The following is a 24856-nucleotide window of genomic DNA, read 5'->3' as shown; positions in this document are numbered from 1 at the left end:
TTTTATATGCATTCATTAAATTGCCGTAAACAAAGATATAGTATGGTGATGGCATTCAAGTCAATAACTGTTAGTGTTTACCATAGTGAACTATTGATATTTATAATAGTGAACTATCAATATTAAATAAACAAAGTCAAAGGTATTTAAAATTCATACTAAAAGCAACTAATTTCACCTCAGAAACAAATTGTATTGCCTTTTGCAAATGTTCATAATAGGGCGGCACCTGTGGCTCAGTGAGCAGGGCGCCGGCCCCATGTACCCAGGGTGGGGGGTTCAAACCCGGCCCTTGCCAAACTGCAACAAAAAATAGCCGGGCGTTGTGGCGGGCGCCTGTAGTCCCAGCTTCTCGGGATGCTGATGTAAGAGAATCGCCTAAGCCCAAGAGCTGGAGGTTGCTGTGAGCTGTGATGACACAGCACTCTACCAAGGGCAATAAAGTGAGACTCTGTCTCAAAAAAAAAAACAAAAACCGTCATAATAGACGGCAGTGTTTAGAAAGTACTCATCAAATTTTAGGTATTTTCTTTTTTAAGATGAGAGACTGAAGAGGAAGAAAATAAAAGATTCCTAGCTGAGGAAATGTTTTACCTTTTGTAAAAGTATACTGGTAAAATGTGTGTGTGTGGAGGGGCATGCCTTCCAAACCCCTACAACCTTTTCTCTGACCAGATCCCCAATTTTATTACCTGTTTTTGAACAGAACACTGAAGGTCATCTTATCTAGTCCCAGATAATTTGGCAGCAAACTTGCCCAATTCCAGCTCCATTTTCCGATGGCTGACTGTTGATAAATGAGAAGGCACTATTGTTAGTTATTAATCAGAGTTAATATGATCAGTAAATTAAAGCTCCAGCTGTGACAGACTAACTAAGAAGGAGGGGGGTCCAGAACAAGAACTTAGACAGATAACATCAATCATGTCCACAGAAGAAGGTTTTTATTCCAATAAGACAGCAATTAATTTATAAATCCGTTTGGGGATGTAGTCATTATTTATAAAAATATAAATCAATTTCTTGAGTCGTTACTCTTCCAAGTGTTAATGGCATTTGCCCAACAAGTTACTCTGAAAGGCCAACTCTTTGAAAAGCAAAGTAAAATGACTGGAAACTTTTTCATATAACAATTTATAGTTTGGGGTTTTTTAGCACCCAAAAGTTTAGTTACAAAAAAAAACTCAACAAACTTAGACTCAAATTATAAGACACAGCTTATAATCATAATGTGATATTAATGCTACTCTTTTGGCTAAGAGAATGCTTTAAAGGGAAGATTATAAAGACCTGTAAGTGTAAATAACATAAATGATGATTTTTTTCTCGTTAATAGATAATTTCACAACAGAGTAAAAAAAATTACTGTGAAAAATAATCTCATAACTCAGAAATTCAATAAAACATGGCATTTGTTTAAATGAAGTAAGGAAAATGTAACAGCTACATGAAGCATTGATGGTTTGGAGCAATCTAACGTACAACACAGGAAAGGGGCCAGTAAACACAAACTTATTCAATATGGTTTCAAAGTATTATAGATGCTTATGTTTCTTAAAACAAAATAGTTTTGATAATAAGAGTCCAGGCTGATGTTTAAAATCTAACAAGAGCTACTCCCTGTCAGCTGCTGATTAATCGAGCACTGCAACCCTGTCATAGAGCGGGAGAATTCTGCCTGGGGTTGTCAGCATCTGAAGGTCTTACTCCACTACAGTATTGATGAATGTAGACTACAGCTGTAACACGCATGGTAAAAATATTATCTGCATGCTGAATAAGGCCATTGTTTTAATTCTTATTTTCATCAGAGCTCTAGGTCAAGCAATCCTTCTCTTTTGCCCTGTTAGTTCAAATCATCTGTCAAGAGGTTTCTGGGAAAAAGATACCAGAAGGATGAACAAAGCAAAAGCAACTTGAGATTTCAAATACTTTGGCAGAAAGATGATCTTTTTGATGTAACTACTAAAAATGCAACTTAAGCAATGGCATAATCTGACATTTAAAAATATGTGGTGTTTAATCACATTGACTTTATTCCAAATAGCCTGGCTTTAAGATCATTAACAAATTCATTTTAAATTTAGGAATGTGTGTAAAGTTATACAAAGCAAATTTATCTCATGCCACTAAAAATAGAAGCTCAATGCTCCATTTGTAATTAATTTTAAACTATTTTCCAATTTGCCTGATACATTTTGGAGTTTTCTGAGTGTGTGTACAGGGGAGGGAGTGTGGCAAGGGAAAGGAAGAATGTTAGAAAATGCCTGGTTCTTTGGCCTTCCGTAGACACAGCTGAACAGATGTTCCCTCTGCCCATGGTAAACTGACCTGGTCAAGTTAAGTTTTACAGACCAAACATATGAATCAGTTTGACAAATAGAAAGAAGGTAAGATAACTTTTAAAAGTCAATTTGCACAGATCACGTAAATAAGAACAAGGGCTTTTGCTTCCTAGAAAAAAAGCTTTTCGGTAAATATTGAAACACAAAGCATTTTTTCTTACATGTGTAAAGAAATGATGCATTTGAATTAAACTCACCATTTAACTTCCACATACCTGAGCTAGCATGTTTCCACTAAACACCTTATACACATGGAAAGGGTTAAAGGCAGAAGGTTGATCTTCCACACTGCTCAAGGTCACCTTCAAAGGTCGGATGGGTAATGGCTTTTCCTTCGAACCATTCATACAGAACAGTTGTTCTTTTAAATAGTCCTTCAAGGAAAGAAAATTACAAGTCATGATGGTAAGAAGCATACATTCCCTTTAAAAATAAACTGGTCAATATCCAAATTCACCCTTTCAGCACATTTGCTAGATTACAGTGAATTACTTGCCTTAGCAATAATACATTTCCAGAAGACAGATACAGACCAGAGACCTGATCAGCGATGCAATAAACCCATCAGAAATAGGTGTACCTACTATTCAGTATAAATTACAAAACCATTGAACAAACTCTCATCTACTGCATGTATGACATCAGGACCTTTTTAACAGGCATTCTCCAGTCACTGGTTCACAGATTAACACATCTGGTCACCAAAACTTAACTCAAGTATGTGGTTGTGCTACGGGACAAGTAGCTCATTTATTAACTGGAATTGCTACCTACTGTGGGCTCAGCAGAGCATTGTGCATCTGATATTTTACTCCAACCAGTCTCATTCTATGCATAATTAACTATAATGCCAGCTCCCAAACTCTATTTTCATCCTGTGGACTGAATAACATCAAGGTTCGACAGAAGCTCAAAATTTGTCATTCTACTCTCCCAACTACCAGTGCAGGCCTGGCTGGAAAAGTCAATCTATTGCTTTACACCTCATTTTCTACCCGTAAATAACTCTGAAGTATTTTATGAGAATTTTTCTAGACGACAACAAATTAAACTAACTAAAAAACTCCCATTGACTAACAAATGCTTGCTATTAATAAATGTCATTAAATGAGTAAAATATAAATGTTGTCCTGAGTTTTACTATGTCACACTTGACTGTTTTTCTCTGTTGTTAGTGTTAGGGCTGAAAAGGAATCCGGGGGTCATCTAGAAAACTCCTGCTACTTAAAGTCTGCTGAGCAGACCAGCAGGGTTAGGCTGGCCTGGGAGCTCGTCAGGAAAGCAGAGCCTCCGGTCTCACAGAGTCAGACTCTGCCTGTCAATAGGAACGCCCAGGAAAATGAAAGGCTCAGGAAGGTTTGAGAACTTTGGCCTGACACCGCCTTTAGTGGTTGGCTCTGAAAGGTCAGAGGACGAGTCTGAGGTGACACGGGGTGGAGAGTAGAGTGGGGGCAAGAATCTGGTCTCAGTTCAGTGAGCTCTTCCCTGAGCCCCTGTAACTTTAGGAACACTCACCGTGTTCACTGGGGAAGGCAACTGGTCCTAAAACCCTAAAAGTCTAAAGAAACTGCATCTAAAAATAATAGTCATTTCTTAAACTTGCCTGCTATAGAGTCTCTCTCGTTAGAAAGATAAATTTTGCGGGCGGTGCCTGTGGTTCAGTCAGTAAGGCGCCGGCCCCATATACCGAGGGTGGCGGGTTCAAGCCCGGCCCCGGCCAAACTGCAACCAAAAAATAGCCGGGCGTTGTGGCGGGCGCCTGTAGTCCCAGCTACTCGGGAGGCTGAGGCAAGAGAATCGCTTAAGCCCAGGAGTTGGAGGTTGCTGTGAGCTGTGTGAGGCCACGGCACTCTACCGAGGGCCATAAAGTGAGACTCTGTCTCTACAAAAAAAAAAAAAATAGAAAGAAAGATAAATTTTGCAGTCTGATAGAGTGATACCACGGACTCTTCCTAAATATTAATAATTTAATAATTATTATTAAATAATGATGAAGCCACCAGAAATGAACTTTATGCCTAGACTCAGATAATTGAATGAAACTTTTCTCCATTGTGATTTACACAAGCAAAATTTGAAAAAGGAATATTCTTTATTAGAAAAAATGCTTTATTTTGTTTTTTTCTTTCTTTATTTTTTTATTTATTTATTTTTATTAAACCATAGCTGTGTACATTAGTATGATCGTGGGGCACCATACACTTGGTTCATAGATCGTTTGACACATTTTCATCACATTAGTTAACATAGCTTTTGTAGCATTTTCTTAGTTATTTTGCTAAGACCTTTAATAACATCTTCAATTAACTGATTTTCCCTACACAACTATATTTTGACTTTTGTTTCCATTATTCAAAAAAAGAAAGTTGTGAACCAAATGGTGTTTTCTCTCTCGTTAATCTCTGCTACATGGACATTTGTCATTACCCCGTAAAAACCTTAGATTCTTTTCCTGTGTCATGGCTTTAATTAGGTTTACCACTCCTCAGGATATTTCTTTAGAAGATTCCCATTGTTTCCTGAACACCTTCCCTGTGCAGTTACATCAAAGCTCACTTCTCCATCCATCATTTCTCTTCCTCTCTTCACTGAACAGCCCCGCTGGTCTGGTGACCTCGAGTCCCTTACCAGTGCAGACCACCATGCCCACAGGTACGGCCTCGCCCATGTGTTCCTGGTCAGGACCTTAACAACAATGGCTTTTTTGCTTGAACGTCTTATTTCTATCTCAAAGACAAAGCATCTTTAAACCCATTTTTCCCTCATAACTTCTCTGTTTTTATCAATGCCACACCTGTTCTTCCCCTCCCCTAGGTCTGCTCCCATAAATGCATCAGTATTTATACTACGTTTTCTTTCTTTTTTTTTTTTTTTTTTTTATTAAATCATAACTGTATACAATGATATGATTATGGGGCATCATACACTCACTTCATAAACCATTTGACACATTTTTATCACAGTGGTTAACATAGCCTTTCCGGCGTTATCTCAGTTACTGTGCCAAAACATTTATATTCTACATTTACCAAGTTTCGCAAATACCCCTGTAATATGCACCACAGGTGTGATCCCACCGATTCCCCTCCCTCTACCCACCCCCCCCTTTCCCACTTCCCCCTGTTGTTAAGTTGTAGCTGGGTTATAGCTTTCATGTGAGAGTCCCAAATTAGTTTCATAGTAGGGCTGTGTACATTGGGTATTTTTTCTTCCATTCTTGGGATACTTTACTAAGAAGAATATGTTCCAGCTCCATCCATGTAAACATGAAAGAGGTAAAGTCTCCATCTTTCTTTAAGGCTGCATAGTATTCCATGGTATACATATACCACAATTTATTAATCCATTCGTGGATCGATGGGCACTTCGGCTTTTTCCATGACTTAGCAATTATGAATTGGGCTGCAATAAACATTCTGGTACAAATATCTTTGTTATGTTGTGATTTTTGGTCTTCTGGGTATATGCCCAGCAGAGGAATTACAGGATTGAATGGCAGATCTATTTTTAGATCTCTGAGTGTTCTCCATATATCTTTCCAAAAGGAATGTATTAATTTGCATTCCCACCAGCAGTGCAGAAGTGTTCCCTTTTCTCCGCATCCACGCCAACATCTCTGGTCTTGAGATTTTGTGATATAGGCTAGTCTCATTGGAGTTAGATGATATCTCAAAGTAGTTTTGATTTGCATTTCTCTGATGATTAAAGATGATGAGCATTTTTTCATATGTCTGAAGGCCGTGCGCCTGTCTTCTTCAGAGAAGTTTCTCTTCAAATCCCTTGCCCAGCCTGCGATGGGATCCCTTGTTTTTTTCTTGCTGATGCGTTTGAGTTCTCTGTGGATTCTGGTTATTAAACCTTTGTCAGAGTTATACCCTGCAAATATCTTCTCCCATTCTGAGGGCTGTCTGCTTGCTCTGCTTACTGTGTTCTTAGCTGTGCAGAAGCTTTTTAGTTTGATCAAGTCCCAGTAGTGTATTTTTGAAGCTGCTTCAATTGCCGGGGGGTTCTCCTCATGAAATACTCACCCAGACCAATTTCTTCAAGGGTTTTCCCTGCATTCTCCTCTAGTATTTTTATAGTTTCATGTCTTAAGTTTAAATCTTTAATCCAATGAGAGTCTATCTTAGTTAATGGTGAAAGGTGTGGGTCCAATTTCAGTCTTCTGCGGGTTGCCAGCCAGTTCACCCAGCACCATTTGTTAAATAGGGAATCTTTTCCCCACTGAATGTTTTTAATTGGCTTGTCAAAAATCAAATAGCGGTAAGTAGCTGGATTCATCTCTTGGTTCTCTATTCTATTCCAGATATCTACTTCTCTGTTTTTGTGCCAATACCATGCTGTTTTGATCACTATCGATTTGTAGTAAAGTCTGAGGTCTGGTAGTGTGATTCCTCCTGTTTTGTTTTTATTTCTGAGTAATGTCTTGGCTATTCGAGGTTTTTTCTGATTCCATATAAAACGAAGTAATGTTTTTTCAAGATCTTTAAAATATGACAGTGGAGCTTTAATAGGGAGTGCGTTGAAATTATATATTGCTTTGGGTAGTATGGACATTTTGATAATGTTGATTCTTCCTAGCCATGAGCATGGTATGTTTTTCCATTTGTTAACATTTTCAGCTATTTCTTTTCTTAGAGTTTCATAGTTCTCTTTATAGAGATCTTTCACGTCTTTTGTTAGGTAAATTCCCAAATATTTCATCTTCTTTGGCACTACTGTGAATGGGATAGAGTCCTTAACTGCTTTTTCAATTTGACTATTGTTGGTGTATATAAAGGCTACTGATTTATGAATGTTGATTTTGTAACCTGAGACGCTGCTGTATTCCTTGATCACTTCTAGGAGTTTTGTAGTAGAGTCCCTAGTGTTTTCCAGATACACAATCATATCATCTGCGAAGAGCGAGAGTTTGATCTCTTCTGACCCTATATGGATACCCTTGATCGCCTTTTCTTCCCTAATTGCGGTGGCTAAAACTTCCATTACAATGTTGAAAAGCAATGGAGACAATGGGCAGCCTTGTCTGGTTCCTGATCTGAGTGGAAATGATTCCAATTTAACTCCATTCAATATGATATTGGCTGTGGGTTTGCTGTAGATAGCTACTGTAGGCTATCTACAGTAGAGGCTACAGTAGATAGCTACTGTAGGCTATCTACAGTAGAGGCTATCTACTGTAGATAGCCTCTATCAGTTTAAGAAAAGTCCCTTCTAGACCAATTTTCTTGAGTGTTCTGATCATGAAGGGATGCTGGATATTATCAAAAGCTTTTTCTGCATCAATTGAGAGAATCATATGGTCTTTGTTTTTTAATTTGTTTATGTGCTGAATTACATTTATAGATTTACGTATATTGAACCAGCCTTGAGACCCTGGGATAAAACCAACTTGGTCATGATGTATAATTTGTTTGATGTGTTGCTGGATTCTGTTTGTTAGGATCTTGTTGAATATTTTTGCGTCTATATTCATTAGTGATATTGGTCTATAATTTTCTTTTCTTGTTGGGTCTTTTCCTGGTTTGGGGATCAGGGTGATATTTGCTTCATAGAACGTGTTGGGTAGTCTTCCTTCTTTTTCTACATTTTGGAACAGGTTGAGTAATATAGGTACTAATTCCTCTTTAAAGGTTTGGTAGAATTCTGACGTGAAACCATCTGGTCCCGGGCTTTTCTTTTTAGGGAGGTTTTGTATAGTTGATGCTATTTCTGAACTTGATATGGGTCTGTTCAACATTTCCACTTGATTCTGGTTAAGTCTTGGAAGGTGGCGTGCTTCCAAGTATCGGTCTATTTCCTTCAGATTTTCATATTTCTGAGAATAAAGTTTCTTGTAATATTCATTAAGGATTTTTTGGATTTCTGATGAGTCTGTGGTTATTTTGTCTTTGTTGTTTCTGATTGATGATATTAGAGATTTTACTCTTTTTTTCCTGATTAGGTTGGCCAGAGGTTTATCTATTTTATTGACCTTTTCAAAAAACCAGCTTTTTGATTTATTGATCTGTTGTATTATTCTTTTGTTTTCAATTTCATTTAATTCTGCTCTAATTTTGGTTATTTCTTTTCTTCTACTGGGTTTGGGGTTGGAATGTTCTTCCTTTTCCAATTGCGTGAGATGTCCCATTAAGTTGTTAACTTCCTCTCTTTCCGTTCTCTTGAGGAAGGCTTGCAGTGCTATAAATTTCCCTCTTAGAACTGCCTTTGCAGTGTCCCAGAGGTTCTGATAGCTTGTGTCTTCATTGTCATTTTGTTCCAAAAAATTGGTGATTTCTTTCTTAATCTCATCTCTGACCCAGCTATCATTCAGCATAAGGTTATTTAACTTCCATGTTTTTGTATGGGTATGCAGATTCCTGTTGTTACTCAATTCAAGTTTTATTCCATGATGGTCCGAGAAGATGCATGGAATAATTTCTATTCCTTTAAATTTACTGAGGTTAGACTTGTGACCTAAAATGTGATCAATTTTGGAGTAAGTTCCGTGGGCTGATGAGAAGTATGTGTATTCAGTTTTGTTGGGATGAAATGTTCTGTAGATGTCTGCTAAATCTAAATATTGGATGGTTAGGTTTAAATCTAAGATTTCTTTGCTCAGCTTCTTTCTGGAGGATCGATCCAACACTGCCAAGGGAGTGTTGAAATCTCCAACGATTATGGAGCTGGAGGAAATCAAGTTACTCATGTCTGTTAGAGTTTCTCTTATAAATTGAGGTGCATTCTGGTTGGGTGCATAGATATTAATAATTGAGATCTCGTCATATTGAGTATTACCCTTAACAAATATGAAGTGACCATTCTTGTCCTTCCTTACTTTTGATGGTTTAAAGCCTACTGTATCTGCAAATAAAATTGCAACACCTGCTTTTTTCTGATTACCATTTGCCTGAAATATGGATGACCATCCTTTCACCCTGAGTCTGTATTTGTCTTTTAAGTTGAGATGTGACTCTTGTATGCAACAAATATCTGGCTTGAGTTTTTGTATCCAGTCAGCTAACCTATGCCTCTTTAGAGGACAGTTTAAGCCATTCACATTGATGGAGAGTAAGGATAAGTCTGGTGGAATTTTGGGTATCGAGTTTTTCAAAGGTCCAGTGGACATTTTTAATCCTTTCACCAGTGTGGAAGTTGGAGTTTGATCCGAAGTTTCTGATTGAGTTTACTTTTGTGGTATAGGATTGGGTTGGTCATTGTGGAGGATAGGTCTGAGAACATCCTGAAGAGCTGGTTTACTTATGGCAAATTTTTTCAACATATGAATGTCATTGAAGTATTTAATTTCTCCATCATAGATGAAACTCAGTTTAGCTGGATACAAGATCCTGGGTTGAAAGTTTTTTTGCTTTAGGAGATTAAAAGTTGATGACCAGCCTCTTCTTGCTTGAAAAGTTTCAGCAGAGAGATCTGCAGTTATTCTAATATTCTTACCTTTGTACGTTATAGTTTTCTTTCGCCGGGCTGCTTTGAGAATCTTCTCTTTCATGTTAACTTTAGTGAAGCTAATTATGATATGTCTGGGAGATGGCTTATTGGGGTTGAATCGTGCTGGGGTTCTGAAGCTGTCTGCTATCTGAATTTCAGATTCTCTAGGCATGTCTGGAAAATTTTCTTTCATAATTTCATGTAGAAGGGCCTCTGTGCCCTTGGCTACCACTTCATCAGTCTCCGAAATTCCTATAACTCTTATGTTATTTTTTTTCGAATTATCTGAGAGCTCTCTGAGTGAGTGATCCGTTTTTGCTCTCCATTTCTCTTCCTCTTTGAGAGATTGGGAGCGTTCGAAGACTTTATCTTCAATGTCAGAAATCCTTTCTTCTGCTTGCTCCATTCTGTTACTGAGGGATTCTACTGTATTTTTCATATCTTTGAGGGCTGTAAGTTCTTGTTTCAGTGTGTCTAAGTCTTTGGTGGTTTTGTCTTTAAATTCGTTAAATTCTTGAGACAGTTTTTGAATTTCTCCTCGAATTCCTAATTCCATTTTATTAATCTTGTCTGCAAACCAAATTCTGAATTCGACTTCTGACATCTCAGCCAGTTGTTTATGAATGGGATCTTCAATCACATCTGCCGTATCTTTTCTTGGGGGGGTTGATCTATTCTGGTTATTCATGTTACCAGAGTTTTTCCGCTGATTCCGCCCCATGGTTTACTCCCTTTGGTTTTTCCCCTGGGGTTTTATCGAGGGCCCGTACAGTGTTGTGGCCTGAGAAACTGGGGCCCTGTGTGGTGTGGTGGAGCAAAGTGGTTCTGTCTTGTTTTCAGCTGGTTTCTGTTCGATCCTATTGCAACTTCTACTCTGGCTTGAAGTCTCAGCTGTGTGGAAAAATCAGCAATTAAGTCACCCCGCCTGCCCACCTCTGGCCCCAGTTGGAAAAGGAGAATCAAACCTTCCTACAATCGCACACCCAGGGCACCACCTGAAAAGTCCTCAGTCTATTAGCCCAGTTCAAAAGGTCCGAATCAACTGTCTCAATCGGCACTTGTCTCGGGTGGAAGGGTTCAAGAGGTCTCTGGGAACTGGATCACAGGGGCCTGGTGACTCCTCTGAGACAGCTCACCCCAGTGCAGCGTGGAGTCAGGAGGAGCCACCCTGCAAACAGAGCAGTCTGGGAAGGTTGACGTCTCCTTCCCCACTTTGCCCCTCCGTCGGACCCAGTACTGGTATCTCTGCAGATGGCTAACCCAGTTGCCTGCAGTGAACAGACACTCCAGGGGTTTGCACCTGCCTGAATCGCGAGGAAGTCTGCCAGGCCCCCGCAGACTGCCGCTATCTAGCAGGAGGAGATGGGGCCTGACCTCTTTGAGTGTTTGATGCAGGTGATGGGAAGGAGGTGTTCACTCAGGCTTAGCCCCGTCCCTGATGCATGCTGCTAACAGAACAGAACAGAACAGACAACTTTGTGAGGTTCTGTCTCTGTTCCTGTCGTCGCCTACAGGAGACGGGCTGTTTTGAGTTCAAACGTCTTTGCTGCTGGAGAATTGCGTCTGAACACCTCTCTGGGTCGGCCCCGCCCTGGAGGCTTCCGGGTTTGTGAGCCGTGTCACCGGTGGCCTCTTCTGGTTGCCCAGGGAGACAGGGGGTGTGGCCTCAGAATATCCAGAAGTGAGCGTTCTGCTTTTGTTTGCGTCCTTGTGATCACAACTTGCCTCAGCGGTGTTGATGTGCGTTCTTCAACCTTCTCTCTTGGTGAGGCTCAAGTCCACCAGGATACTTACTAAATTCCTGTCCCTTAACTCTCCTTCTGGACGGGAGCCTTTGTTGAAAGCTGGCTTCAGTCCGCCATCTTGTCTCGGGTTTTTCTACGTTTTCTTTCTTTCTTTTTTCTTTTCTTTTTTTTTTTTTTGAGACAGAGCCTCAAGCTGTTGCCCTGGGGAGAGTGCCGTGGCATCACAGCAACCTCCAACTCCTGGGCTCAAGTGATTCTCCTGCCTCCGCCTCCCAAGTAGCTGGGACTACAGGCGCCCGCCACAGTGCCCAGCTATTTTTTGGTTGCAGCTGTCATTGTTTGGCCGGCCAGGCTGGATTCGAACCCACCAGCTCAGGTGTATGTGGCTGGCGCCTTAGCCACTTGAGCCACAGGCGCCGAACCTATACTTCATTTTCAAGTCATATTGAGCAGCACATCCAAAGGTGCTGAAGACTCATGGCAAGACTCTTCAAATGAACAAATGTCACAATGCAATTATACCCAGAGCACAGCAGGACCTCACAATGAAAGCAGGCATAAAGACCACATCAGTCACTGAGTCTCCCTCGTGTTGTCTGAGGTTATTGCCTGTCTTTTAAATACATCAGTCACAAGGCAAAGGTCTCTTTATTTCTTTGTCCCTGCTCTCACCTAACATTATGCCCCTTGCTTTGCCGCCTCAGCCCAGCAAACCTCCAACTACTTAGCTCTGCAGATCATCTGGTGCCTGTCGCCATAAGAGTAAATAGATTCGGTTATAACAAAAGAAAAATCAGAACTTCGAGCTTAAGTGATCAAAATGCAGTGATGTCCCAATGTAGCTCTTACAACATACCTGCTTAGAACTAGGGCCTCACAGCTACATGAGTTCTATGAGGGAAGAACAGCCTTTGTTTGGATTTCCAGAACACACCAGATGACTGATAACCAATAGTTATCCCACTTAATTTTTGATGATTTTGCTTATTGGTAATTAATTGACTTTTTTCGTATCGTGGGCCTTTTAAAACTAGCACTATTCCATCAGTGTGGCCATCCATACCGATCGCCACCATCCTCAGAGCTGTTCTGACAGCACAGGACGTGGGGTTAGTATGCCACAACATCTGTTCCTCAGGGGTCAGGACGGTCCCTCCCGCACATCTGGGTGGCCAGGTGGGCACAGCGATGAGGAATGTGACTTCCCAATACAGGCCTTTCAGTTAGCCATGGCAAGGGGTTCCAGAGCTCCCAAATACCAGACACGCCCTAAGCCAGCTATGAGGAATCATTCCCCAGAGTGATGTGTCACTCTGTAACAATCACGCATGGAGCTCTGATGCCTTTAGGATGAGGTCATTTCTCACAACTAAAATCTCTTGCATCCCTCTCAGGTTCCGGTGGGATACACTGTTATGCCACCTGTTTAATGACTGACTGCTTTAGCTCTATGGAACCCAGGAAATAAAATCTACTTGAAATAACTTTTAGATAGACAACGGTGGGCAGAACAGGTATACAAGTGAGATGTAAAACATTGTGGCAGAATCTAATTCACTTCTTGGATATATACGGCTTTTAAGAAATCTATTATTGACATAAAACACCATATTTTCACATCATTCAAATTATACAATTTTTACTATTCTAAAGAATAATCATATGTTTGCAAATATAAACATAATTATAGATGCCACATCCTAATTCAGATACATGCAATCAAATTTAAAGCCTGATTACATTAGAAAATTTGTATTGTTTCAAGTAAATAGCCGAGATAACTACCTATTTACATTTTCGCTAAAACAGCCAAAAAACATGCAGGTGGGAGGCCTAATTAAGCAAAGAGATGGATGGGCGTAACATTGGCTCTAAACCCTGCATCCTCAAACTGCGGCCCGTGGGCCACATGAAGCAGTGTGAATTGTATTTGTTCCTGTTTTGTTTTTTACTTCAAAATAAGATATGTGCGGTTCGCATTGGAATTTGTTCATAGTTTTTTTTTTTTTAAACTACAGTCCGGCCCTCCAACAGTCTGAGGGACAGTGAATTGGCCCCCTGTTTAAAAAGTTTGAGGACACAGTGCCCACGCATTAATGAATTTTCTTGCGTTAATCTGGTTGTTCCCCAATACAGTTCAACATATATATTCAATATATGTTGAACTGTATTGGGGAAAAAAAATGAAGTTTTTTCATCATGTAAGAAATATCCAACTTCACCAACACTTGTGATGTCTTTTAGAAAAAAGTGCTATGTCTTTCTTCAGAAAATTCTTCATTGTACAAATACCAGATTAACAGGCACCAACACACAATTCCCAAACTATACCTCTAGTCTCTACAACTACAATTCAGAAATGAACTGAGTTTATGAGCCGTGTTATTGTTTAAACTGTATAAATAAAATCTACATTGTTTCAAGGAAGCTTTTTCTGTACAAATGTGAAACAGCCAGAGCTGAATAGATTCTGTTTAATAATGCGATATTGAGTTGGGTATTGACTTTAAGAAGTATTATCACCTCCTTGACTAACCCTTAGCTGCCAGCAGATGCTGCCTCAGGCCAGTACACACCTAATTGCTCGGTAACAAGGCTGTTTCCCTACCTCATTGAGCCGCATGATGTGATAAATTTGCCTCAGGTACTCGCTGCCACCTGGTTTGTGGCACAGATCCAGGACCATCCTGTTTATTTTCTGCTCAGTCAGTTCAAGAGCATTATCTCCTTCTTCTAAGGCTGTGCTTTTCTCAATTGCCATAAATGCACTAAACACAAAGAAAGCATATACATATCAGCGGCAAAGGGAAATAATCAGGGAGACTGAGTGTGGAGAGTCAATGTAGATCTCACATTCCCAGCACTCAGGAAGACTCCGCTCAGATGGGTGAGCCTTCCCAGACTGCTGCTGATCACACAGACAGGACCTGAGAAGGAAGCACCTGAAAGCATTTTTAAAAATTGAATCACTTCTTTTAAAACATTACTTTATTACATTTATACTTCTATCTATAAAACATTTTCCCATTACTGTAATCGTTGAAATTGCTATAATCTTGGGATGGAAACAAAACATTTCTTTTTAAGAACATGTAAGAAATAATTTGTATTTTCTCTTTGAGGATAAAAAAGCACCTTTAAAGCCAGAAATAGCATTGGTATTTTGTCTTCTGCTTCCTCTTCACACCTGTCACAGGACACACTAAAGACTAATTGAAGTGTTAGAAGGGGGAGCCTGTTCTGCTAAACGCAGGGTGAGCAGTGCTTTGTGGCAGGTGCACTTACCACTGGGTAGTTTAAATTGGCCTTTGACACTCATCTTTTAAAAATATATACCCCACCCCCCTCCTGTTTCTTTCTGTAACACATACTTAGTAAAAGTCACTACTCTCATTATTCCTCAAGAAAAAAGGGCCCCTAGTGCCACACAGGTGATGTGCAATGGGCATTTGGGAAACACTTTTAGAAAAATCCACATATTGTTGATTTTTGAATCCCATGGTGAGAATTGCTGACATAAAAAACATTTTAAACATCTCAAACTGTACCAATGCAAAACATAATTACGACGTTCAACTTACATCATGTGTATTCCACTTTAATTTTCTTGTTCCAATTGCTGTTAGGATCATGTTAGGTTTTGCCGTGAAAGCATTCTTAAGAAAACTCATGGTTTCCCACCGTTTCCCAGACTAAATGAAATTTACTGTGGTGTAATCAGCTGTACTCTACAGTTCATTACTGAGATTTTTCCATGATTATAAAATTAGTTCTGCTAAGAGTCAGTGTCACTGACCTGAAGACGGAACCAAATGATGCCCAGCTGCTGGACATTAACTTTGCTATTGCTTCCACATGTAGCTTCAAAACATACATCTCAAAAAAGAAAAAAAAAAAAGGAACTTTAAGATCATATAAGCCTTGCTAAAAAAATGAGGAAATCCTACTCTGACTTAGAGATATTTATTAGCTAGAGTAAAAAGAAAATTTAAAGACCTGGTTATAATAAAAGAAGTTTGCCAATATCTTTTGAAGCTGCATACAGGTTGCAAGCAAAATTTCTTGTCAGCTTTTGTAGAGGTTGACATTGAAAAAGTTGAGGCCCTCTGACAAAGGAGTATTGCAGTGTCAGCCCCCGAACGGTATCCTTTCCTGCCCATCACTGTGCAGGTGAAGCAAATGATTGGATTCAGTCAATGCCATGATTAATGAGTTCCTCTCTGGATTTGGGACTGCCTATCAATCATGTCATTAGGGAGAGTATGCCCTGAAAGAGGCAGAGCTCAGCCCAGGAATAACTGCATTAATCTTAATCTGTGTATGCACCCAGCCGGCCAAGTCAGGGTCACCATGATGAAAACAATAATCTTCAACTCAACAAATTACTTTGCAAAGACAGGCATTTCTTTACTTTTTGAGCTGTGTGTTCTCTGGAATCTAAGCTGACTGTTTACAGCTTGAGTGTTACTACAAAGTGAAGGTTATTTTAATGAATAGTAATGCTTTGGGGTGGAACGGAAGACAGGCAACACTTAGAGCTGCCACCTTTCCGCTGGAGTTATTTTCACCTTTTCCATACAAAGTTAAAATATGGGTCCAAGAGAAGAAATCTAGCTAAATGACATCATATAGTTCTCAGATACTCTTCATGAGGAATTAAGGTTTAATTTATCCTAACAGAAGAACTATTTTAGTTTAAATGCTTAAATAAGCCTAAATATGTATGTATATTTTTTAAATACGGTAGAATCAAAGTAACCCTCTACCTAATATAATACAGAAATAATGGTTTGAAATACATTTTTCCTCATAGTGTAGATCTATGAGCTAAGTGATAATTGATCTGTGAGAAGTACTTAGAGGTGAAAGTTCACTTCTATATCAGATAATCCATTTGAAATCAAAGTCTAGAAGAAACATTCCTCTGGTGCCCAAACTCTGTAAGAGATTGTTACCTTAAGTGAGTTGATGCCGAATTTAACTCTTTTTCAAACAAATGCAATATATCAATTTGTGTTTCTATATGTTGTTATCATTTGAAAAATTGAGAAAGGCACAGCATTGTGCTAATTACTAACTATTCGGAATCTTTGAAGGCCATAATGCCTTTTAAATATCAGCAATCCTTCATTTTTGATGGATCTTGTAAGAGATGGCTAAGTAATCTTTTGGCTCATTGCTGATCAGTTAGACAACTCTCACTCTAGGGGATACCAAATGTATTAGTGATGTTTATAAAACCTAAATTACAATCAGCTTTGAAGGAAATAAATAACTGCCCTTATGGATTCCTGTATATAGCCCTAGGTATGTTACTTACCCATGGTTTTTAATAGATCTTACTTGATAGAGGAACTCCTAAATCAGGAGTACTGTAAAGTTAGCTTGGTTACTATAATCAGGTCTATTATTTTTACTCTATTCTTTTCCTCCTCCCTTTAAAATCACTGCCATAGATAACAACATCTGGCCTTAATCCTTTTAGCCATTGTATTAAAGCCTATAAAATGGTATTGAATGTAAATATAAAGATTAAGAAGATCACTGCCAATTGCCCGACTTGCTGAATTGTTATTCCTACCCATGGGATACCCCAGAAGTAAATTTCTAGAAGTCAAAATGACAAGATGGGGAAAATTATGATTATTTACTTTTCCGCATTTGGATTAATATAAAATCTTATAGATCAATGTAGACGAGTAAGGCCTATTAGTTACCATAATACTGACCAGTGAAAGCAACCTATTTCAATAGAGTTTATAAACAACAAATGCTTACGAGTTCCCAGCTTAATGCCAAGAACTTTGTAAATGTTATTTAATTTTTCAAAACAATTGCATCAGCTTGAAATCATCACTGAAACTGAAGCATTGAAAGATGCAATAATTTTCCCAAGAAGACCCAGTTACAAGGGATTGGCACTTGTCTACCTGATTCCAAAGCCCGAGCCGCTCATTGCGACCGTGTAGTAGTAAAAGTCACCATGTGTCAATTGACTTTTGGTCATTTCAGGCAGGAAGTTATGCCAGTATCTGTGAGCAGTGTGAACATAGGTTAAAGTGTGGGGGACAGGGTGTGTGGGTGTTTTTATTAAAAAAGGCTGAGGTGGTGATCTATAGACCATCTGAGCCAGAATTCCTTTATCCATATCATGCAGTTCTATACCCAAAGACCAATTTTAAAACAGGAGGACTCAATGTACATATTAAAATTCATCAGGGACCCTTAAAAAATCTTTGCAATACTACAAATCACTGAGCTCTTGGTGACAAACTTATGAGAAGGCTGGCATTTTCACACAGAAGCAGCTGGGTGTGTTTATAGCTGGAGTGTAATATGCCCCTGTCGCCCTCTGGGAGTCTTACATTACCAGATGAAAAATGTGTACCTTTTTGACAATCAGGTACACAGAAGGCAATAAAAAGTCTTTATATCCATTAATTCCTTCTTAATTTAATCTCCATGCCCAATCAATTTACAAAGCGCTCCAGGCTATCCAGTAGATACCTGTTTGCGCACTGAAAGGGAGTGAAACTCAATTCTCCTGGATTTAACTACCACCCTTTTAATCAGAAACCTTAAGACGGTGAGTAAGCAAGCACAGTAAAATGTTCCAGTGTCTCAATGGGGCTCAAATTTTAAGACAAGGAATGCCTGACAATCCAATTCTTAATGGGATACTTATCTTTTTTCCTATATTCATCCAAGTTCCCGTGATTTTAGCAAAGTACTACTGAGGCCCATCTGACAATCTTTAGTTGTTGCTGTTTATTGGTGATCTTGTTATTGTGAAAGAATTTGATGGAACGCAGAGAAAGTAAAATATCTCTTTACCATTCTGAGCTCAGTTTCCTGGCTTTCAGCAGCTGGTCTTCCATCCAGTTGGGCTTCTGCTGCTCCATGCTCTGTATGACCTCCTGGGTCACCTGACTAGGGCTGCCCGCCCAATCTCCCAGGATGCTTTCCAAACACACACAAATTAAACTGAGTTTTTCTTCACTCCGTCTGTCAAGGGAGGCACCTGTTAGAAGTTCCACGGTGTTTCCGTCCTCAAATATCTGACGTATAATTACAATCAGGTTCCAGACAAGCAGGCCACCTTTCTTCAATTCAACTAAGTTTTTTGACATTTTTCTCTCAGACAGAAAAAAGAAGTATTTAATTGGGGGAGGCAAACATGCAATCACTGTAGGTAACGTGCTGATGACGATAGATACTGCCTGAGCGGCGAACCTCGGGCAGCCTGGGGAAGAAAAGGAGAAAAGGGATGATTAACCCTTGTGCTTGCACCCGTCACTGCGTGGTTTTGTGTTGTGTGGGGATGTCTAATTTGTGTGGAGAAAACTTGTGAAGAGCAAGCACTCAACATACTCCAACAGGACTCTGCAGGGGCTCCCTGGCACTGCTCCCAAATCCCCCAAGTCACAAAGCTGGCTGTTTTTTTTTTTTTTTTTCTCCTTCTATAAATGAAGATTAGAAAATTCAGAATTATAATTTATGTTCTCCTTTTTAAAAAAAAATAGAGTCTCACTTGGTCACCCTGGGTAGAGTGCCATGGCGTCACAGCTCACAGCAACCTCAAACCCTTGGACTCAATCAATCCTCTTGCCTCAGCCTCTCAAGTAGCTGGGACTACAGGTGCCTGCCACAAGGCCCAGTTAGTTTTTCTATTTTTACTGGAGATGAGGTCTCATTCTTGCTCCAGCTGGTTTCAAACTTGTGAGCTCAAGGGATCCTCCCACCTTGGCCTCCCAGAGTGTTAAGATTTACAGGCTGAGCCACTGTGCCTGGCTTATGTTTTTAAGCAGCATGGGGCTTTTGAGGATCCAGATGCCTTCCTAACTAGCAAGTGCACAGGCACCCTGCAGGGCCTCTGATCATTCTGATTCTCCCTTAAGCTTTTCTCCTCCTTCCTTGCAATCCAGGACAGAATCATTGCTGCTCTTCCTAGGACAGTCCTAAGCACTCCTTTCTTATAGTGCTCAGCCTGTCACCTTTTCGTGCTCCCATCTCCGGCTATCCCTCACGCCCTTCCTATGCCAGCCCCAGGTCTGTCTCTATCAGGGGCTCCCCATCACCTAATCACTATCTCCTTTATCTGTGGGTTACCTGCCACCCTCCACTAGAACATGAGCTCCGTGCAGCAGGTCTGTGTGCTCTGCACTTAGCAACCCAAATACAGCAGTTCAGCACTTCCGGGGTGAGGGAGTGAGCAGATGGGTCCAAGTCTGCCCCCATTAATACTCTTTGTTGCTCTGTGTCACATGCTGGTTCCACTTTCTAACATCTCTAAAATGTGGGGATTTTCTAAGAAGTCCTTGGCCTTTTGGCTGATACCACGTGCTCTCCCTTGGTGATATTTCTCTGAAAAAATGATTCTTTTTCTCTAAACCAGCAGTTCTCAACTCACAGGAACTGTATTAAAGGGCGGCAGCATTAGGAAGCCTTTGTGGTGAGAAGCTGTCCCGCGCACAGTCAGGATGTCGGCAGTGCGTCTGGCCTCTACCAGCTTGACGCCAACAGCATCCCCCTTGGTCGTGACAACCAGAAATGTCTTCAGGCATTGCCAGTATCCTGGGAGCCAGGCCACCTGTGCCTGAGAACCACTCAAGTGGTTCAGGAATCTCAGGCCCTGGCCTTTCCCCACACTTGTAGTCCCATGACTCCAGCCCACTGTCTGGCAGCCCACTTCTCTGGCCCAATCACCATTAAATTCATGTAACTAAAATCAAGTTCCCTGTCTTTCATAGTGGTTTGGTCCTCCTTCCTTCTTTGTCCCTCCCTTCCTCCTTTTAAATGTTCCTATTCATCCTTCATACCCACCCAGTGATCAGCATTGATAAATCTAGCCCTGCTCTAGTTCAAGCCCTTCCTCACACAGTACCTGGACTGTCCATATATTCCTCTAACCTACCTCCCTGCTCCAGCTGTGTCTAGCCCCGCCCTAGACTGTAAAACCAAATTGCCCAATGTCTCTGCTACAATAGTTTTACTTACTTTCCACTGATATAGGACCAGTCTCCAGACCCTGCTGTCAAAACACTCCCCAGTCCTGCATCAGTCTGTTTCTATGAACGTTTTCTTTCAGACTTTCAATCTGCTTTATCCTCTCTGCTTTCAGCCATCTGTATATCTCATTACACTCTCTGCAATGCCCTCTCTTGTCATGGCTCACTCATATTCTTCAACTCTTAGCTCAAAGTCCTCTCCCCTCTTGTGAATTTATTTGAATTTATTATCTGTATGGCCCTTGGGTAGTTAGGTGCATGATGGGCAATGTTGTGTCGTGGGCTGCAGTGTCACCTGTCACCATCTGTATTACATCTTCTCAGTCTTCATAGCTAAGCTCAAGAGCATGGGGGGAAAAATCTTAGTTCCTTTACTATCCCACAAAGCCAGACAGTATTTTAATCTATTATGTACATAATTAAATTTGAACATTGCAACTGAATGAAAAGCCAAAAGAGCATAGCTTTGAGTTCTTCAGTAGAATGTTCTTTATTGTTTTTACTGAGCAAAAACAATAACAAAACAATGTGAAAATGTTTTCAAGATATATGTAACATTTAAAGAAGTCACTTCCCACCAAAAATGCAAAGCTGTTAAAAATGTGTGTCTTATCTAGTGATTCTTCTGAAATTCATGACAACGAATCCAACATAATTGGATAGTCTCCTAGGAATGTCCTACAAGACAACCAATGTGAAAACACCTACTTCAGTACCCGGTGGAAAATAGTTCCCTGCTAAATGTTTTCTTTTTATTCAAATTAAGATGTTTATCTGAGGCTTAAAAATAGATAAAGCAAATGAAGAAACTCCTTGTGACCTCTATTGTTTGTATTCTAAATGTCTTGTTGTTCTTTATGATTTTGTGAATCATATTTACTCTTCTGTCAAGTATTTGATTTAAAAATTTATACCTTATGGGGCGGCGCCTGTGGCTCAGTGCGTAAGGCGCCGGCCCCATATACCGAGGGTGGCGGGTTCAAACCAGGCCCCGGCTGAACTGCAACCAAAAAATAGCCGGGCGTTGTGGCAGGCGCCTATAGTCCCAGCTACTCGGGAGGCTGAGGCAAGAGAATCGCTTAAACCCAGGAGTTGGAGGTTGCTGTGAGCTGTATGATTCCATGGCACTCTACCAAGGGTCATAAAGTGAAACTGTCTCTACAAAAAAAAAAAAAAAAATTTATACCTTATGGCCCTTCTCTTCTAAAGAGGGTTGAACCACAGATACTGAGCAAATAGTTGACTACTAGGTAGATAGTAAAGATTTCCAATTTTCTCCTCCACACCTGCACTGTATTGATATTTTATAAACTCTGAGGACCCCAGGTACTCAAATCCCTAACTACTTCATTAAAGCCTAAGGTGAATTCCAATCAGAACCTTTAGGCTGCCGACAAATTAATCAATCTATTCTACTAATCGCAATGGCGCTGAGTCTCTAATGATATCACCACCACACCAAGGAGGAATCACTCAAGGCTGCCACACACTCGTTTCTCTGTCTTTGTTTAAATAAGTTGACTTCTATCGAAACTGTATTTATGTAACATATTGTAAGAGCCATTCCAATTTCAGAGCTCAAGTGTGAAAAAAAGTATACAACATGATGTGTATATTAATATATTTATCATTTCTTCCTTTGCACACATATACTACTGCACTAAAATATTTGTGGTTTATAAAACACACAAAAAGGAAATTTACAACAAATGAGGTAAAAAAATAATGTCTTAAAGTTAATCTTTTAAATGTTGTTAATAGTACAACATATCAATAATAAATTGTTGAGCGAGGACAATGTGATTTAATACACTTTACTATTTCTATCATATGGGCTTAATACTTCCCAGTACAACAGTCAGGTTCTAAGTTCAATTTGTTTTAATTCCAGATTTTAATGGCTGTCACAGGTGAAAGAGCCACTGTACAAACACACACAGGTCCATGTGGGACAAGAACATCATTAACTGGCCTTTCAAAATCACAGCGTTTATTTGTCAGTCTCAACTGCCAAACAGACAAAAACTATTGTGGGAATTTGACTTATAGATATCCATCTTCCACGATGTCAATTAGTTGTTCAGGTAAACAAATTCAAAAGTATTTTATAAGAATAACTGAAATTCTTCATTTGAAACATTTAAAATCATGTTAGAAAATTCTTTCCTAAGTTCTTAAGTATACAGACGTAACATTTTTTTTTATAGGTGATACTGTTTTATTAAAAAATCAGTTATCTTTGGTTTTTATGAGGTTAACTATATTAATGACTTTGGAAAGCACATCAGTTTCTTTCTCAGCAGTCTGCAGGTGAACAATGGCCTTGCTGCAGTTTCCTTACAGAATCCACTGTTTCCATTAAAATGATCACTCCAACAGTTTCCCCATAAAGCATCATTTTTATTAGAAAAGTAATTTACTGTTGAAAAAAACATCTTCTCAGGTATATCTTTAATCATTGTCAAAGAAATAAAACAACTAATTCTTTATTTCCTCTTTGAGATGTAAGGGACCAAATGTCTAAAAGCTGAGTGAGCTGTGTCAGAACCAACTGAACTTTCACACAATAGTAGGATAAATTTTCTGTACTCTATGACTTATTGTAATATTTATTTCTTTAAATCCTCAGAGTTTTCTATGTATTTCTTCACTATGTCAGGAAGGACCAATATCCCTAAGTTGGAATTGTCTCTAAAATAGGTCTTTAAACATTTATCATTGTTTAGTAGAATTTTGAAAAGAACATGATTATATATCACTTGACTTAAGACATTGTAAAAAAAATTACAAGGCTCGTCTTTGTGTTTTGGATATTTCATTTTGGTGTCTTTTGCTAATCAAGATGACTTTAAACTGTTATATTTTTAGCTAATGTCTCCAGGCACAATACTCACTTAGGAAATGGCTGAAAAAAAATTGCGCAAGTGTGAGGTTTTCACCTTGTCCTTGTTTGCTCTTTAGAAGTGATACTAGGGATACGAGGGTTACTAGCATCACTTCTAAACTGCAACTGATTTGTTGATTTGCAGGAATACATTAAAGGACTTTTCAAAAACATATTCCTGTCATCTGACACCCCTTCACAGCTGGCTGCATGTTGTACTTCTCTTAGTAAGAATTCTGTGGAAAATATTATTTAGCAGGGAAAAACTTTACCACTGGTGTCTATACAGGGAGCATTCTTTGGAATCTATGGCTCTTTGGAACCGTATGGAGGAATCCCAAAATGCTTGCAGAAAGCAAAATAATTAATGAATGGAATGACTTGAAAGCCACAAGCAAACTAGTGTTATTTATGGGGTGTGATATGCTAACCACAAACTGTGCCCCCTGAATTTCTCAGAATGTCTGAAATATCCAAAAGCTCAAACAAAGGAGAGATGGCAAGAACTCTTAGACAAGGAAAAACTTAAGCAATGAAAAGGTGACATTTTCCAATTTCAATTAAATGGCTTTACTAGATTCAAAGGGAGTTTAATAGGGCTTGGACAGAAAGGTCACGTATGGATAATTGATTTGAGTCTGTAATGTAAGGTCACGGGGTAAGAACCACATTATTTAGGATCTCCAGGGAGAAGAACGGCAGAAAGGCTGGTCTGTCCACTGACTTTAGTGAGTCCAGCTGGAATATTTTATTGTCCAAAGTTTCCTCAGAGTTGACGAAAAAAAATTCTTCTTTAAGGATGGATACGAAAGGGAAAGTTTTATTTAAAAAGAAATAAGAGAAGGTTTATGAATACGGATATGTAATATACATTTAAAGGAAGCAAGAAAAAAATTTAGGTAGGAAGAAACCATTTAAGAAGAGAGGACTTGGCTAATAAGGATGATGGCTGTGTCTGATGCCTCTTAAACCCACTAAATGATTGCAATGCCCTGAATAGAAACTTCATACTCAGTTCAGAACCCCGGTATGCAGGGGCAAATATGCTGCCAAAAAAACACATGTAGCTACCAAAGTGGGTGCTGTTTTTGACCTAAAAGCTACATAAGTAGGTGTTGTAAGAAAAGAAAGTAATAATTGGTGGTGGCAGGGAAAAACTTGAAGAATAATTAAACTCAGTATCAGAGCGATCTTCTCCAGAGTATTAATTTTAGATAACTTGAAAGGTTTAAAGGAAATTAGTCAAAATCCTGTGACTAGTCTGTGAATACTAAGATGAACACAAAATATCACAGAAAACACTGAGCTGGTAGTTAAATAAAGACCATTTGAGTAATTTTCATTTCTAGTTTTCTTGATCATGTGGCTCATAGTAAAAAGATAATTAAGGGGCCTAAATATACTTGGTGGAAGGAAGATTAATATAGTTAATCAATCTTATAATTT

At 39.4% G+C, this 24856-nt stretch overlaps 1 protein-coding gene across 8 annotated transcripts in view; it reads right to left on the bottom strand.

The window, feature by feature from the left end:
* KIAA0825 (KIAA0825 ortholog) overlaps positions 1-24856 on the bottom strand; it is a 498502-nt gene that overhangs the window by 249554 nt on the left and 224092 nt on the right. For all 8 annotated transcript variants that reach the window (XM_053586527.1, XM_053586542.1, XM_053586532.1 and 5 more), the window contains 4 exons: positions 18353-18761; positions 14127-14286; positions 2561-2719; positions 693-787 (listed from right to left, as the gene is read on the bottom strand). In XM_053586527.1, coding sequence (XP_053442502.1) covers positions 693-787; positions 2561-2719; positions 14127-14286; positions 18353-18761 — 823 coding nt within the window. The remainder of the gene's footprint in view (positions 1-692; positions 788-2560; positions 2720-14126; positions 14287-18352; positions 18762-24856) is intronic.

This window comes from Nycticebus coucang, chromosome 1 (genome assembly GCF_027406575.1).
Source record: "Nycticebus coucang isolate mNycCou1 chromosome 1, mNycCou1.pri, whole genome shotgun sequence".
NCBI classification, from domain to species: domain Eukaryota; kingdom Metazoa; phylum Chordata; class Mammalia; order Primates; family Lorisidae; genus Nycticebus; species Nycticebus coucang.
Note: the sequence above shows the minus strand (reverse complement) of the source record. Positions and strands in the feature narration are given on the sequence as shown.